This window comes from Sminthopsis crassicaudata, chromosome 3, assembly GCF_048593235.1.
Source record: "Sminthopsis crassicaudata isolate SCR6 chromosome 3, ASM4859323v1, whole genome shotgun sequence".
NCBI classification, from domain to species: domain Eukaryota; kingdom Metazoa; phylum Chordata; class Mammalia; order Dasyuromorphia; family Dasyuridae; genus Sminthopsis; species Sminthopsis crassicaudata.
In genome coordinates, this window is record NC_133619.1 from 399,321,198 (window position 1) to 399,338,697 (window position 17,500).

Sequence of the window (17,500 nt, forward strand, 5' to 3'; positions counted from 1 at the left end):
ATGGTATACTTAGAGAACCCCAAAGACTCTGCTAAAAAGCTACTAGAAATAATTCAAAATTTCAGCAAAGTGGCAGGATACAAAATAAATCCACATAAATCCTCGGCATTTTTATATATCACTAACAAAATGCAACAGCAAGAGATACAAAGAGAAATTCCATTCCAAACAAATGTTGAGAGTATAAAATATTTGGGAATCCATCTACCAAAGAAAAGTCAGGAATTATATGAGAAAAATTACAAAACACTTGCCACAAAAATAAAATCAGATTTAAATAATTGGAAAGACATTCAGTGCTCTTGGATAGGCCGAGCGAATATAATAAAGATAACAATACTCTCCAAACTAATCTATTTATTTAGTGCTATACCAATCAGACTCCCAAGAAACTATTTTAATGACCTAGAAAAAATAACAACAAAATTCATATGGAAGAATAAAAGGTCAAGAATTGCAAGAGAACTAATGAAAAAAAACTCAGAGGAAGGTGGTCTAAGTGTACCTGATCTAAAGCTATATTATATAGCAGCAGTCACCAAAACCATTTGGTATTGGCTACGAAATAGACCGGTAGATCAGTGGAACAGATTAGATACAAAGGACAAAAAAGGGTACATCTATAGCAATCTAATCTTTGACAAACCCAAAGATTCCAACATTAGGGATAAAAATTCATTATTCGGAAAAAACTGTTGGGAAAACTGGAAATTAGTATGGCAGAAATTAGATATGGATCCACACTTAACACCATATACCAAGATAAGATCAAAATGGGTCCATGATTTAGGCATAAAGAGGGAGATAATAAATAGATTAGAGGAACAGAGGATAATCTACCTCTCAGACTTGTGGAGGAGGAAGGAATTTATGACCAGAGGAGAACTAGAGATCATTATTGATCACAAAATAGAAGATTTTGATTACATCAAACTAAAAAGTTTCTGTACAAATAATACTAATGCAAACAAGATTAGAAGGGAAGTAACAAATTGGGAAAATATTTTTAAAAACAAAGGTTCTGACAAAGGTCTCATTTCCAAAATATATAGAGAACTGACCATAATTTATAAGAAACCGAACCATTCTCCAATTGATAAATGGTCAAAGGATATGAACAGACAATTCTCAGAGGAAGAAATTGAAACTATATCCACTCACATGAAAGAGTGTTCCAAATCACTACTGATCAGAGAAATGCAAATTAAGACCACTCTGAGATACCACTACACACCTGTCAGATTGGCTAAGATGACAGGAACAAATAATGACAAATGTTGGAGGGGATGTGGGGAAATTGGGACACTAATACATTGCTGGTGGAGTTGCGAAAGAATCCAGCCATTCTGGAGAGCAATCTGGAATTATGCCCAAAAAGTTATCAAACTGTGCATACCCTTTGACCCAGCAGCACTACTACTGGGATTATATCCCAAAGAAATACTAAAGAGCGGAAAGAGACATATATGTGCCAAAATGTTTGTGGCAGCTCTTTTTGTTGTAGCTAGAAACTGGAAGATGAATGGATGTCCATCAGTTGGAGAATGGTTGGGTAAATTGTGGTATATGAAGGTTATGGAATATTATTGCTCGGTAAGAAATGACCAGCAGGAGGAATATAGAGAGGCCTGGAGAGACTTAAATCAACTGATGCTGAGTGAAATGAGCAGAACCAGAAGATCACTGTACACTTCAACAACAATACTGTATGAGGATGTATTCTGATGGAAGTGGAAATCTTCAACATAAAGAAGATCCAACTCACTTCCAGTTGATCAATGATGGACAGGGGTAGCTGCACCCAGAGAAGAAACACTGGGAGGGGAATGAAAATTGTTAGCACTAATATCTGTCTGCCCAGGTTGCATGTACCTTCGGATTCTAATGTTTATTGTGCAACAAGAAAATGATATTCGCACACATGTATTGTACCTAGACTATATTGTAACACATGTAAAATGTATGGTATTGCCTGTCGTCGGGGGGAGGGAATAGAGGGAGGGGGGGTAATTTGGAAAAATGAATACAAGGGATAATATTATAAAAAATATATATATATATAATTTAAAAAAATTATTGTAAAGTGCTTTGTGCTAGAAATAAAAAGATTCAACAATAACTGGAAATAGTATAAGAGAACTAGAGATGTTCTTCAGGAAGCCAGTGCTTCAACTGGAGTTGTTCTATCTTCGTTGTTATTATTGATTTCCTAAATTCTGTAAAGATCTTTTAAGAAAGTTTCAGTCTTCTTGACTTCTCTGTTGCATTTAAGCTATCAGCTATAACCTCTTGTATTTCAAAGGGCTGTTGAAGCCTATGTGGATGAAGATACTGTTTTGGTGGTGGTGGTGATGAGGATATTGATGACATTAGGACCTTTTAACCCCATAATTTTATAACTGATCATCTAAATTTGAAAAGTAAAATATTTTTCCTAAGTTGTCAAATCTCCCTCCCAAAATATTATTTGAAAGAGTATGCTTTAAAGGAAGCTCTAGGGATCACAGTTTTATATTTAGATCTCAAAGGATTAGAGGTTCTTCACTTAGTCTAAATTTCTTATTTATAGATGAGGAAACTGAGGTCCAGAGAAGATAAGTTATTTCTTTGTCACAAATAATAGACAAGAGATTTGAACCTGGCTCTGTGGGCAGAACTCTGTCCACTCTTTTCTAGGCATCTCTCAATAAGTAAATGAAAGTAATTTTCCTTTCTAAAAACCTAAGTGTTCCCCTCACATTTTCCAGCTAAGACATAAAAAAGCATGCAATAGACCATCTCTCTGAAGTCTTTCAGTGTCTGGAACATGTATATTAGGGAAAAGGGAATGAAAAAAGTTTGAGTTCTGTTATATCCACAAATAGACTTCTGTCCTGTTTCCTAATAATTCATCTCAAGCTTCTCTGTAAAATTTCACAATTTGGGGTGGGAAAGAGCTTCACTTTCTGTTGTTGAATCCCCTGCTTCCTCTTTTGTAATTGAAAAGCACCCTGTCTTTTATGAAGTTTGTGTCCCTATTACTATAGATTAGAACCCCTTAAGTGAAGATGCCTTTGTTATAATCAGATTAACCTCTGTGCCTAATAGATAATAGTGGCTGAGGATGATATCTGACTCTGTGCCCCACCCTCACCATCCCTATGGCTTTTCCTTTTCTGGGTATTTCTCAGTGGCCTTTAGGAGTCCATTTATATTCATGAGATATTTGAGGATAAACCAAAACAAATCATCTTTGGTTGACTATGTATATATCAGATTTGTCTAAACCTTAGCCTTTTATTATCTCTGTTGGACTTTATAGTTAGTAAGAATGGTGTATAGTAGTGACCACTTCCATCATACCAAATACATGTTGGCAATATATCTTCTGGAGTCAATTTTGTCAAATTGACAAAAGTTATAAACTACCAAATGGAGCACCTAAAGGCACTTCTGTTGACTTCCTCTTTTGTTCCTATTATACCCCACCTTATATCATGCATTGGTGAACATCTTGTTTTCTCAGACACCCTTCCCTCCCAATTAACTCCTTTGAGGTCAAGGACTATCATTTTAAAATTTTGTATCCTTGTTGTTTATCATAGTGTCTTATACTTAGGAGACCTTCCTACATCCTTGTTAAATGTCATTTATAATTCCTTATTCCTCTTGTGGGATTATAAGATCATTAGAGCTAGAATTTATGATATATTTGTGTTTAAGTTTTTGCAAAGTATTGCTTATTGTAATAAGGGAAAACATGTAATCTTCCTCTTCTTTTTCTCCTCCTCCTCTTCTCCTCCTCTCCTTTCTTTTTTCCTTCCTTTTCTTTTTCTTTTCCCTCTGCATATTTTTCTCCTGTCTACCCCCTTTCCCTCTCCTCTTGCTGGTTTTTCTTCAGTCTTCCAGCACAACCTAAGAGTAGAACTTCCTAGATGGAAGGGAAATGGACAATATATTCTTTGGTGTTGTAAGGGAGACCTGATAGATTGGACATATTTTTTAGTCCTTTCAGACAAATTCTGTAGACTTCTGGCTATAATTTGAATCCATTTAACCAAGTCATGAGTGTAAGGTGTCTTTTGTGGCTTCTGCCATTTTGTCTCCTTTCCCAAGCAAGGTACATTATCCTTAGGAAACTAAGCTTTCATCCCAGGCATCCACTGTAACCTGGGGACATACACAAAGGTGGACTCATTCCTTATTTATGTTATCTAGTGATATTTGTAATTTCATTATGTCATCAAGACATAATTGTTATCGTATTTAGAACCTGCAACAGGACAGTTTGAAAGCGTAGCCAGAGGGAGATACGTCTGTGTCTAATCACTTATAACTTTTTTTTCTCTCTCCTTTCACCTCACCTTCCAGGTTTACGTGTCTTATGATTATGGGAAATCATTCCAGAAAATATCGGAGAAATTCAACTTTGGTGTGGGAAACAACAGTGAAGCTGTGATTGCTCAATTCTACCATAGTCCAGCTGACAACAAACGGGTAAGGAAGTAGCCGTCACAAAGTATTGCTTTCATGGACCGTGTTTAGGGAAGAAAGAACTCTGTGGTCTTGAGAAAACAGGCTGGTGGTGAAGTCATACTCTACTAATACTTGTTTATGGAAGGGAACATTTATTATGGAGGAGACCCCATTTGTAAGGCTGACTCACAGTAGGATGGGGCCATTATCACTATGTGGAATTTCTGATGCAAAAACAGCCCACAGAAAATCCTCCCCTTTGCTGATTACCTTCTGGGGTGGTAATAATTTTAATAATGGTTCTCTTATTTGTTATTGTAGACCACATTTCTCCAGGATTCCAAAGTGTTTTTTTCTTAGCAACTATATATCTGAAGGAGTGTTGAAAAAATGGTGAATAGAATAAGTTAGCATTCAGTGAATCTGTTACTGACTGTATTTTTGTCTTTTTTTTTCCATTCAGAACCACTTTTGATGATGCTCTGTTTTAATATTATAGTAATCTGTTCCTCATTGACCAATCCTAGACCCTATGTTTTTTTTTTAGTGGAGAGAAAAATCAAACCAGCAGATATTGTATATTGCAGACCAATATTGGTTCCTTTTTCCCTCTCCCATTTTCTCATTTAGCTATTAGGCTTTGCTTTTGAAGCAGACTTTGGGCTAATTTTATTTAAATAAATGACTTTAATCAATTTTTAGCTATATTTTCTAGTGAAATTTTTTTTACCAGATTAAAAAAGTAAAGATTGTCACATTTATAAATATGTATATATTCATACATATGAATATATACATATTTATAAACGTGTGTGTGTGTGTGTAGGTATGTGTATACATAGACATACAGACACAGATATTGCTTAACTGGTATTCCAGGCCTTCCATATTCTGCCACCACTATCTAGTCTTAACCTCTTTTTCTATATTGGAGCATGGACAGCCTGCTCCAGCTATACTGGACTTCTCACCATTTTCCTTCTTATCTTGCTCTGTTCCTCCTCCATCTATTTATTATAGTGCCCCATAACTACTAGAATAAACTGTGTCTCTCACCTCTGCAAGTTTCACCTCTTGAAGTCACAAATACCTGATTCAGATGCTATCTCCTCATAAAGTCTTCATTGAAGGAAGAAAGGAAGGGAGGGAGGAAGGAAAGAAGAAAGGCATTTACTATGTGTCAGACACTCTTCTAAATCCTGGTGATACATATATAAGTAGAAAGGAGAGTTCCTGCCCTCAAGGACTTGCAAAGCAGGGTTAAGGGAAGAGAAACTTAGGGACCAAATGTAGGTGCCATAAATGGACTGAGATGGGGATTCCTCAGGGTCATAGCTTTAGAGCTGCACTGGGCCTCCAAGGCCTGTCTAGTGCAAACTCCTTATGAGATGAAACCCTGTCTCCTGTCCTGTTCAGTCCTTGTACGCTGTTCCACATGGCTCCTCTATCCACTTGGCTCTTGTTCAGGGTTCAAATAGCTTCACAAGGTGATCCAGAGGCAGGCGATGAAATGGCCTGGTTCCCTTAGATTATGCTGGCAGTGGGGCCTTGTGCTGTAAGCTAGGGGAAACATTGTCAAGAGGAAGCTGATACTTCCTTGGTGGTAGCCATCTGTTCTCTCACTCCTTGGTGGCCCTTATTGTGTTCATTAGGCTTGTTTTCACTCAGGGAAATCACATTGTTCTACCAGACCTGTTACTTCCTGAAAAAACCACACGACGTTTCTGAAGAAGTGACTTGTTGTCTAAGGGCCATGTTGTCAGGGCCATTGGGAGAATCTTGCCGTGTGCTCTCCATCTCTGCCCCTGACACTTTTATCCTGGTTAAATTTGAACATTTAGAGTTACCTTGGTGAGAAAGGAGGAGAAATTTCACATGTTGATTTTTAATGTTAAAGGTCAGGGTGCCATTTGAAGGTGTGTATATGGGAGGCTCATAGCTGAAGCCTTGGTAATAGTGCTGGTTTTTGGTAAGGGGTTTATATGAAGGCTTCAAGTCTTTTTGAGTTTCAATTATCATAATTTCCTCATTCTTCTGATTCCCTAAGTCACTTAGAAAGAAGTACCAAGTCCCTGATCCTTATAGCACAGAAGTTCAAATTTTATGGGGTTTGTGAACTTGGGAAAAAAAAATAGATCTTTATTTCTATTTGTCCCTTAGTAAAAGTTAGCATTTCCTTCAATTATGAAGGAAAAAAATTTTGAGAATGGGTCCCCAAAGCTTAGAAAATGTTAAAAATCCCTGTTGTAGCAAGGGAGAACCACTCATACTATGAGACCCATCCTGATGGGTATTCTGCTCCAGAGCATGCAACCCTCCCAGCCTTCACAAAAGTAAAATGTGATCAGAGCTGTGTCTCATGTGGAAGTTATTCCTTCATTTTAGTTGACCCATGAGGAGAAATTGTGAAGTGTATGAATTGGTTTTTTGATGCCTTTCCTGTCTTCATGCTCCAGCCCCATTTTCCCCCCTTCTCTAAAACTTTCTGTCAGGAAGTGATAAGGTTTAGATTTGGGGAAGACAAATGAAATTAGGATTACTGGTGGTCAGGAAATTAAATAAGGTCTGGTGGCGGTGCAAGGGTAGGGAGTTCTCAGGATTCCCTTTCTGGCGGCACAGAGGTCCTCTGAGAAGGAATGTACAGACTCGAAAACCTAGATTGATAAAAGAGGTTTATTATGGGGATTGGAAGTAAGGTTAAAGTGTGGTTAAGGAAATAGGTGAGAGTAAAGAGAAGAAGGCACAGGAAACAGTATTCCAGTGGGCAGAAGCTCCTTGGGGTGCCAAGCATGGTATGGCTGGATTTTAGTCTGGCTCTTTTATAATAGGGGGCTTTGGGTACTGTAGCGTGCTGTTGTCTCCAGAAGCTGCTGATCGCTCTCTGGGAGGAGATCTGCTGTGTCAACTCAAATCTCTTGGACAGATTCTTTTTCCTGTAGAGAGCCGACTTCCCTTCCTGCAGAGAACAGCCTCAAGTCTCGTCCAGACAAAACTCTTTTCTCCAGAGCTGCGCTCTTTTATCCTCCCAGAGAATGGGCGTGGGATAATGCAAGGGCTTCTGGGAAAAATTACTTCAGCCAATGAACTTGCTCCTCCTAAGCAGGCAAGCTCCTCCCCAGGAAAGGCCAGAACCTACTTAGCACTTAGTAAGAACCTAACAGGGTACAAGCTGAAGGGGGCTCGTGGGTGGAGTCCCAGGTTGGCTCCTCACTGGGTTTCAGCCAGGGCTAGAATTTGAATTGAATCCAGTGGGTTTCAGGACTGAGGCGACCCCACCCAGATAACCAAGATGAGACTGTGCTTGGGGTGGAGTCCCCTCCCTGAGGCAGAGTTGAAGGAGATTTTCTTCTGTTAGGATTTTCAGTTTGGGGGTTCCCTCTTCAGAAGGACTTAGATAAGTTCATTTTTGTAATGTAATGGTGTGCCTATAACTTATAAAGTTGATAAAGACCCCTTCCCTTAAAGCTCATCATGCTTTAACATGTGGCAAATCCTTCAGTCACAGGAGTGAAGCTCCTCCTACAGAACTTCGGCATTAGCAGCAAGGAGGCCGAAAAACCTTTTTGGGGGCAGAAAGACTTTGCTGCTGGTGCTGCCGTCATGACATGGGGGGGCTGCTGAACAGAACCAGCTCTGCTAGCTATTCTTTGGGTGGTTACTGAGTGACCAATAGTCTGAGGAAAAGGTGGTGGAAGAAATAAGGATTTATAGAGCAGGCACTTGATAAGTGGTTTTTTGGTGAGGTAATCAGGGTTATTGACTTCTCAGGATCGTTAAATGTCTGAGACTGAATTTGAACCCCAGTCTTTTAAACTCATGACCCATTATCTGTCCGTTGTGTCCTCTCACCTCCTCAGTTAGACGGTGCAGCAGTTAGGAAGTAGAACCAGACCATGTGAAAGAATACATGAAAAGTGTAAGTCGTGTCCTGTGTCCTCACAGTCTAATAAGAGAAGATCTGTGCACATGAAACCATCAAATGATCATAGTAGAGGAGTGAGAATGTATTGTAGGCCCCTAAAACATCTGAAGATCATGAAGAAGTGGGACCGCCTGGAACTTTGAGAATGGATAGGATTTGAAGAGATGGAGTGGAAATGCAGTCAATCAGTAAAGATTTATTGGGTAGATAGGTGGTACAGTGGGTACATTGTGAGCCTAGAGTCAGGAAAACCTGAATTCAAACCCTGCTTTACACACTTTCCAACTTGTGAACTTTAGCATAACTTGTTTGCCTCAGTTACCTGATCTGTAAAATGGGAGTAATAATAGCAACTTTCCAGTTGGGCTCAAATGAGGGAATAATTGTAAAGGGCTTAAGCCCAGTGCTAAGTAGATATTCTTTACCTTTTATTTAACTTAAAAATTTTTTTTAACATTAAGCACTTTGTGCCAGGAACTCTACCAGAAACTTTGAAAGGCAGAGAATATTCTGAGGGAAGTAAGGAGGATGAAGAACAGCATAAGCAAAGCTGGGAATCCTGTTGGTGTCTTTTAACAAAAAGGTTGTAAGAATTTTCCAGGAGTGTCTGGGGAAACCTGGAAAAAAGGTAGACTAATATAAAGTGACTTGACAATCATTTTAGAATCTGGTCTTTATTCTGAAGGAACAGGGGAGCAACTAGCGTGGAGATACCAATTACATTTTTTTTAAAAGTGTATAACACAAAATCTTGGAAAAAAATGAAAGTTGGAAACTATCTTTACATGTATTTGGAAAAATAAGATATTATTGAGGAAAAAATAAAAAGTGCATAATTGAAGAAGATGGTTAATTGCAGTTGTCAAAATAAATTTTCTCATACAAATTCATTGACCACCTGAAATTTACCCTATGTTAAGAACCCTTGAATTAGAGTTATTGCAAGCCTGACCAACCTTGGTGAGTCTAAAGGCATCGAACTGTGTGGGAAAACCCTAAGTCCTTTCTTCTGACACCCAAGTGACCTATGAAGGAGGGAGATACCTAACTGAAGTGAGACCTGGATAAGTGATCAACCACTGTAACTCTGCCCAAAATAGCAGCAAGTTTGCATCCTTCTCAGACTACTTCCTGAGATCTTTGTAATGCTAAATAATTGGAGGGGAGATCCCAAGTAAGCCAGTCAGTAATGGTTTTCTGTGGTGTTTAGTATATTGTATGAGTACTGGGAGGCTGTAGTTGAAAAAGCCCTTAACTTGCAGTCATAGTCATTTAATTGTTAGTCAATAACCATTTATTAAGCACCTACTAACTTCACATTCTAGTGCCTTTCTGTCTTGTCTGCATGATCTTGGACAAGTCCCACACCCTGTTTGGGTTTCAGTTTTCTCATGTGTAAAATTAAAAGGAATCAGACTAGATGATCTCCAATTTTTCTTGTAGAGCCAGATATGTTTTCTGATCTTATGATATCTTAATTCATTGAGGTGATTGCATTGTGGAAAGAAGATCCATCTTCCATGGATAGTTTTAAGTGTCTTATTACCATTTTAGGGAACCTAGATTTTCTATTTATAGTTCTGGACATGGACCAAGTGGTAGCCAGGTCCAAGGTAACCAGGACCTTGAGAATGGAAAGAAAAGGACAGATAGAGACAACAAAAATTATTCACAAATGTTAGGTTCTTATACTAGGTGCTAAGTCGGTACTTAACAATCCTCTAGTTCTGACCTTTAAGGGGAGTTTTGCCCCTTGGAGCTCCTGGGGAGGAGCTTACATGTTTAGGAGGAGCAAGTTCATTGGTTGAAATATTTCTCCCACAAGCCCCTGAGTTATTCCACGCCCATTTTCTCTTCAGTTAGAGTCTGGAAAGTGAGTTCTGGATTGGATCAAGGAGAAGACGTCCGTGGATTCGCAAGTGAAGAGGACAGAGAAAAAGATTCACAGAGAAAAGAAACCTCCTCCCAGAGAAGGATTACAACTGAAAGACGTTCAGAACTTTACACACAAAAATTTCAGAGGAAGAATGATAGGACTTGATAGCTGTTGGAATATGAGAAGTCAAGTCTAAAATATCTCTATCAGTATAAGCCAGAAACATTAATAGAAATAGGGAAGTTGGAAAGTAGAATTGGAGAAGATGAGTTTAATTTTTGAAGTGTTAGAATTGGGTACTTGCAGAACCAGGATTTAATTTCCATTTCCAGGGGGTTGTTTTCTAGAGTGGTAGCTTCCAAGGGCTGGGCTAGAACACAGTGGTAGGCTGAGATAAAGGCCGGACCTGATGTAAGATCAGGGCTGGAGAGAGAGATAGGGGACTTGTAGCACCGTCGATATTCTCATAGAAATGAGAAAGATTATGCTTTCCAGGGGAAAACATAGGCACAAGGAGTGGGCCTCAGGGGGATGTTTGCAGCCTGAGATAGGGGCAGGAGATAAATCAACTAAAAAAGGAGACAAAGAATGAGTGGCCAAAGAAGTAGATGGCAGTAATCAAATTAGTGTGCTCTCATGGATGCCAGAGTAGAAAAGAGTTTGGAAGAGAAGAATGGTTCCAAAGAAGTAGGAGAAGATTGAGATGATGAAAATGTCAGAAAGTAAAACCTTTAAACCATATTAAAATAATTGAGAGCAATTTGAAGAAGAGAAGATTGGAAAAATGTAATTAGTTCTTGTTGCAAGTTGATGAAGTATGTGTGGGATGATGATCTTAATGTAATCAATATGTGTACATAAAATGCTTGATAATAGATAGCAAGCTGGCAAGATATGAATCACCCCCATTTTCAAGTCTCAAAGTTACGTGATTGTCCAGTGGTCACAAGGCTAAGAAAGTAGAGTTTTCAAATCCAGGAGAGAGAAGTTAGGGATCACTCACCAGAGAAATCTTTAAGAAGAACTCTTTCCTACATACAACACTTTATTCTTTCTGGGGTGGTTTGAGTTGGACGCAGTTGGAGGCAGGGGAAGGGAGTAAGTAAGCTTTCCAGAACCCTTTCATTCCAAAAGCTGGCATGGTCCTTTTGTTCTCATTATTTGTATAGTCCTACATTTAAGTGGACATTTGCTTTGAGAACTTTTTTTTTTTTTAACATCTATTCTTTTCAGTTCAGCAACCAATGTCAGTTTCTTTGAGCTCAATACTGTGTAGGTAGTGTCTAGGTGCTAACATACCGAAAAAATATAGTTCCTGCCCTTGGGAAGCTTAGACTCTAGCAAACAAACAAAAAAATAAGTGCAAATTAATGTTATGTCTTCTGATTTCATTAGTATCAAGAAACTTGGGAATTAATAATGGATAGATGGATGAATGAAAAAAAGCACTTATTAAGCACCTGGGATATGCTTATATAAAAGTGAGTGATTCTCCTCTCAAGGGGCTAGCATTCTCATGGGTGGATTCAACACAAATAGGGTTTTTCATTTCCCTCAAGTCAGACAGAAAAATTTCATGGTCCTTAGGAGGCAGTAGCAAAGCAAATTGTAATATGTCTTTTTTTTTTTTCCCACAGAAAATTAGTTTTGTCTGTTTCTGGTTTTTGAACCATTCAGCAGTGCCAAGAACTTTGGTGTTAAAAAATTTATTTTCTGTCTTTTCTGTAGCTGTGATTGTTAAGGAATTAGGAGCTATATAATACCTACAAGATCTCATTTCTATAGAGGTTGTTCTCCAGAAATGGTAGTCTAGGAGGCAGCTAGGTTGCACAGTGGAGAGAACACCAGCCCTGAATTCAGGAGGACCCGAGTTCAAATCTGGTCTCAGACACTTAACACTTCCTAGCTGTGTGACCCTGGGCAAGTCACTTAACCCCAGCCTGGGGGGGGGAGGGGGGAAGAATTGGTAGTCTGTAGGTCACTGTCACTGATATTCCTGAGGCTCTTGGGTTTACCTGTCTATTAGATGTATCTGCTTAGAGATTGGTGTTGGTGGCAGCTAGGATGTGGGCCCCTTCTCCATAGGTATTGTTTTCCACAGTGATATTGATGCTGTTCTAGTGGTAGTGCAAAGAGTTGAGGTGGGAGAGTCCCCTTCTAGTTGTGATGAGGTTTAGGTTTTGGGGTTCCCTTTCAGAGAACCGAATGATGAGATTTTTATTTAGGAAATCAAAATGAGATTAGGGTTTCTTTCTGGTGGTCAGGGAGTTAAATGATAAGGTCTAGTGACAGGTTCAGGGTTCAGGGAACTAAATGGAGATGTTTGGCTCCCCTGCGTCCCCTTGGGATTCGGCACAAGGGTAGGGAGTTTTGGGGAACCCCCTTCTGGCATCACAGAGATTGGGTTACAAACCCAAAAAAGCTAGATTGATAAAAGAGGCTTATTATTGGCTTTGCAAGCCAGCTTTTACTATGCAAGAATAGAAAGGCTGTATTCCTTAGAGGCAAAGTCTGACAGAGAAGTAAAGTTACTAGTAGAAAGATCTCGATTGAGTGGCATGAGTCTTGTTAGGGAAATAAGTGAGGGTAAAGAGAGAGTAACACTGGAAGAGAATATTATTCCAGTGGGCAAAGGCCTCCTTGGCATAGCATGGCATAGCATGGCATAGCATGGCATGTTTAGAACCTCTGCAAAGAGTTATTTCAAGTTGGCTTTTTTTTTTTTTTATCTATAAGCTGGGTTTCAGCTTGGGCTAGAATTTGAATAGAATTGAATGTCTCTTCAATTCCATAGGGTTAGCTGAGGACTGAACTAACCCCACCTAGATAACAGAATGAAGCTGTTTCCTGTGTTTTCTCTGTGGGGCAGAGTCCCTCACTGAGGCAGAGTTGAAGGAGATTTTCTCGTTTAAGGAGTTTTAGAGTTTTGGGGTCCCTTCTTCACTTGGGGTAGGTTCCACATGAAAGAATTCACGAACCCAAAATACTAATGGCAAAAAGGAAGGTTTATTTTTCACTAAGAGGGTCTCTCAATGGACAAATCTCTTGAAGAGATTTGCAAATAATGAGTGAATAGAAACCTACTTTATGAGCAGATCTTGGGGACAGTTTGAACTGATTTCAGACCAGGATCTCTCAATTGAATGAAAATCACTTTGAAGGCTTTTTCAGCCTGAATGGGGGATCCTGTTTCAATGGGGGGGAGGGGAGGCGTGTGATTTCCAATTGAATGATACTGGTCTGGAAAATATGCTTCTTCCTAGACTTTCTGGAGCCTGGGAGACCCCAATCTCTCTTCTTTTGCAGATCAAAGAAGCCATAGTTTCAGTGATTATTTTACACAATTTTTATGGAGTTCGCCCGCGTCAATATAGACCAGGCTCAAAGCAGGGCAGATGAGCAGAGAAGTCGCTTCTGTTCCCAGAGCTCTTGGTTTCACACCCTAGACTTTCTGGGCCAAAAGGAAGCTGATAGTCTAGGTGTTGGTATTGGTTTTACCTACCTGACCCTTGCTGCTCCCTCAAGGTCCTTCAGCTAGGTTGGCTTGCCTGGTAGTGTTGAGGGAAGTTAATGAGGGTCCTGTTTTATTTCTGTGACCAGACCCATGATAGAACTGGATCCTGCTGATTCTGACTTCTTCGTCCTCTGCTGAGCTTCCTGGCTAGTCCTGGAACAAGCCCTTATTCTCTCTCCCCACAAAGGGCCTCTATGGGCAGTCAGTTGCTAGTTTGCCAAGCTATTGTTCAAACTTAGTCACCCTTATACAACCAGAATAAGGTGTGTCTTGTTCCCACTGGAGTCAGTCCTTTAAGATGCTGCAGAGAAAGTCTGCTAGCCTCTGGGGCTTTTTCTTTCCTTATGGAAGTAAATCAACCTTCTAGTGCAAGAAGAAAAACCCATGTTCCCAGGAGTGGTGAAACTGCTGGGCAGATGATGCTAGGCTTTGGCCTGGGCCTTTTTTTGAATATGCGGCCCACTGAGGACGTTTATGCAGCCAGCCAAGTTATAGCAAATGGGCTGAGGGGCGGAGACAGAGTGTGAGTTTGTGTTTTTACTGCAGTCCGGCCCTCTCACAGTCTGAGGGACAGTGAACTGGCCCCCTATTTAAAAAGTTTGAGGACCACTGCATAAGGAACTGGAGTTCTTTTCCAGCCTATCCCTTCCCTGCCCACTGTCAATTCATTTCTGGAGAATAGATAAATCCTAAGCTCTTGGCATGAATGGATCATAGATTTAGAGCTAGAAGGGATTTTAGAGGCCATTTGGTCCAACCCCCTTATTTACAATGAAGAAACTAAGGCACAAAAAGGTTTCATTGTCCTAGGTACATAGATAGTAAAGAGTGGACCTAAGTCCTTTAATCCTAAATCCATTGGTCTTTCTATCATCTACTTTGATTTCCTGGTCTCTGGGTTACTGTTGACCTTTGAAAAAAGGAAACATTAGCCATCTTCCAAATCACCTTAACTTTTGCTCTGAGAACAGTAATCAAATTAACATTGCCTCATTTCCTCATCCCTGAGTCTGTTTAGACTAAAACTACAAAAGTCATGACTTTTCTAAATATGTTGTTTTCTTTGATTAAAATGTAAGTTGCTTGAGGGCAAGGACTATTTAGCTATTTGTATTTGTATCTCCATCATTTAGTACACTGGTAATTGAAAGAGTATAACAAATCACTTTCACTCCTTCATTAATCCATTCATAGACAATATGAGGTCTTTAACTCTTGAGGTCTACAATGAAAGATTAGAAAATTAGGATAATATTCTGATGGAAGTAATAAAAATTGTTCAGCTTTCATTATATAGGAGTTATATGCTGGGTACACTAACCTGTCCTTTCTGTTCCTTAACTCAGTCATTTCTGATCCTCTCTCCCTCCCTCCCTTCCTTCCTTCCCTTTTTCTCTCCCTCCTTTCATTCCTCTCTCTCTTTTCCCTTCCCCTCTCTTCTTTAAGAATTTGAATATTTTCTTTTTGTCACTTTTCCTGACTTTTTAAAAAATTGCAGAAACTTACAAATTATTTTACCCTTTTTCACAGGAAGACTGTTAAACATGATGAATGGGCATATTGGCCATATCCAACAATGTGTGCCTCATTTTGCCCTTGTAGCCTATCACTTCTTTACCAAGAGGTGGGATTCATAATTGCCAAGACATATTTGTCAAGAGGTAGGACGTGCTTCTTGTCTTTCAGAATTCAGATTGGTCATTGTGTCAATCAGAGTTCTGAAGGCTTTCAGCCTTGCTTTCCCTTAGGAGATGTCCTTCTCTTGGTTCTTTCCGTTTGCATCTCTTCATTGGTATACTTAGATGGTAAAAGGGCCCTGTACTCTGTGGTTCTGCAGGCCCTCTTGCCTTCCTGATTTTCATTTTCCCTGAGTGGTATAGCTGCAGGTTGACTGATTCTTGCCAACTTTTTGTCTTCTCCGTTTTTTCTAGTACATCTTTGTGGATGCCTATGCCCAGTATCTCTGGATTACTTTTGACTTCTGCAGCACTGTACAAGGTTTCTCCATCCCATTTCGGGCAGCTGACCTCCTTCTGCATACCAAAGCCCCCAACCTTCTTCTGGGTTTTGATAGATCTCACCCTAACAAGCAGGTAAGTGAATCCCTTACCACTCCCACACCTATTTGCTGCCTCAGGAGCCATTGGTAAAGGCTTTTTAAAGTTTTCTTCTTATTGCCTTCTGGCTGTGTCCTTTCACTAATCCTTTCCCTTCCTCTAGGTTTGGCATTTTTAAGCAGGGTTCATTTACTATTATGTAAAAATACATCCCTTGGCAATCTTCTTCCTCCTCTTGGCTAAGGATCACTGCTTCAGCTCCTGATAGCCTCTTACTTATTAACCTTGTGCTCTTCTAGACCGATATTTTAGTTAGATTAGGAAGAGGAGTAAACTGAGATGGAGAAAGACATTATGGCAGAGAAAGCAGGAACTTGGGGTTACAGATTGTTTTTATATTTCTGACCCTCTGTGATATGTTTATACCTGAAATATATATTAGCATAACATCAGCTATTTATACCTTTGAGGAAATGTATTTATTTTCACATTGTAGAGGGAAGAGAGCATGAGAAGAACGGGATCAGTTTCAGGCCTAGAATTAAGTAGAGCAAGGATTCAGGCCTGGCGTAAACCTGTCTGGGTCCTGGCTTGGCTTAGTAATGATTGTGCCAACTAAATGTGGGTCATTTTCTTTTTACTTGTAGCTTATTTAACCAAAAATGCCACCTACTTACTTTGGCAAGGTTTTAGGTCTCTCATAGGAAGGAAAAGGCTTGGCAGGAGTAGCCTGAATATGGGGCTCCATCCATTTCCCAGAGGATTCAGCTATCTTTATTGTTGTCTCTGCTGTTATTCTTCCAGTATCCCATGGCCAGGGATTCATAAACCAATCTTCAGGAGGGGCCTCTAGGATGGGGCTTTTCAAGTTTAGGTGGTTGGTTTACCATCATCTCTCTGGCTAGTCAACTTGTCCATGTATACTGATGGTTCTTTTGGGGGGAAAGTCTGTAGTTCTGTCCTTAACTGATATTCATTCCTCTCCCTTATTCCCACCTTAGTCCCTAAACTCACTAAAGGTGTTCAAGGACATTATTTCTGAGGGAGGTAAACCTAGGACTCCCTGGCCATATTCCATTAACTGAGATATAATCTTAGAAGAAACATCCTTTCTGAAAAACCAGAATACCATCATTCTTGGGAAAAAAGAAATGGACCCACTCACTTTTTCCTCCAAAAAAACTTGAATGTTTGATAACTACAGAGAAGACAGGTAATAGATTTGTTTTTTCCCCCGGTCCTTAAATGTTTTTTGAGCATTTGTGTTGGCTCCAATGATCTGTGCCTGTTGTTAATAAGTTCTGGAGTTGTGTTCTCCAAGACTGGGTTTCGCAGTAGGAGTTTGATGGTGATTTAGTTGTCAGCAGCCCCAAGTGCTTATACCTCTTTTATCACTTTTATATTATTGATTTGCAGCTCTGGAAATCAGATGATTTTGGCCAGACTTGGGTCATGATTCAAGAACATGTGAAGTCATTTGCTTGGTAAGTTGTACCATCTCAAGAGGTAGGGGCTAATTTTAAAATATCTTGTCCACTTTGATTCCCCTTTTAATTGTAAACATGTTTGGCAATTCTAGAATTGAGTCATGGGGAAAAAATCGAAATAAACTCTTGAGAATCTGAGTCACAAGTAGGACTAATTATGAGAGAAGTTCATATCTTTGATATTTCTCT

At 39.5% G+C, this 17,500-nt stretch overlaps 1 protein-coding gene and 1 long non-coding RNA gene across 4 annotated transcripts in view; one reads left to right on the forward strand and one right to left on the reverse strand.

The window, feature by feature from the left end:
- Window positions 1-13,903, reverse strand: part of LOC141562638 (uncharacterized) — a 36,714-nt gene extending 22,811 nt beyond the window's left edge. The window contains exon 1 of one of the 2 annotated variants that reach the window (XR_012488216.1): window positions 13,756-13,894. This is a non-coding gene — a long non-coding RNA (uncharacterized LOC141562638). Of the gene's footprint in view, window positions 1-13,755 lie in introns of both variants that reach the window. The other variant, XR_012488215.1, reaches the window with a different exon arrangement.
- Window positions 1-17,500, forward strand: part of SORL1 (sortilin related receptor 1) — a 206,326-nt gene that overhangs the window by 50,768 nt on the left and 138,058 nt on the right. For both annotated transcript variants that reach the window (XM_074302641.1, XM_074302640.1), the window contains exons 3-5: window positions 4,351-4,476; window positions 15,699-15,860; window positions 17,241-17,308. In XM_074302641.1, the coding sequence (XP_074158742.1) occupies window positions 4,351-4,476; window positions 15,699-15,860; window positions 17,241-17,308 (356 nt within the window). The remainder of the gene's footprint in view (window positions 1-4,350; window positions 4,477-15,698; window positions 15,861-17,240; window positions 17,309-17,500) is intronic.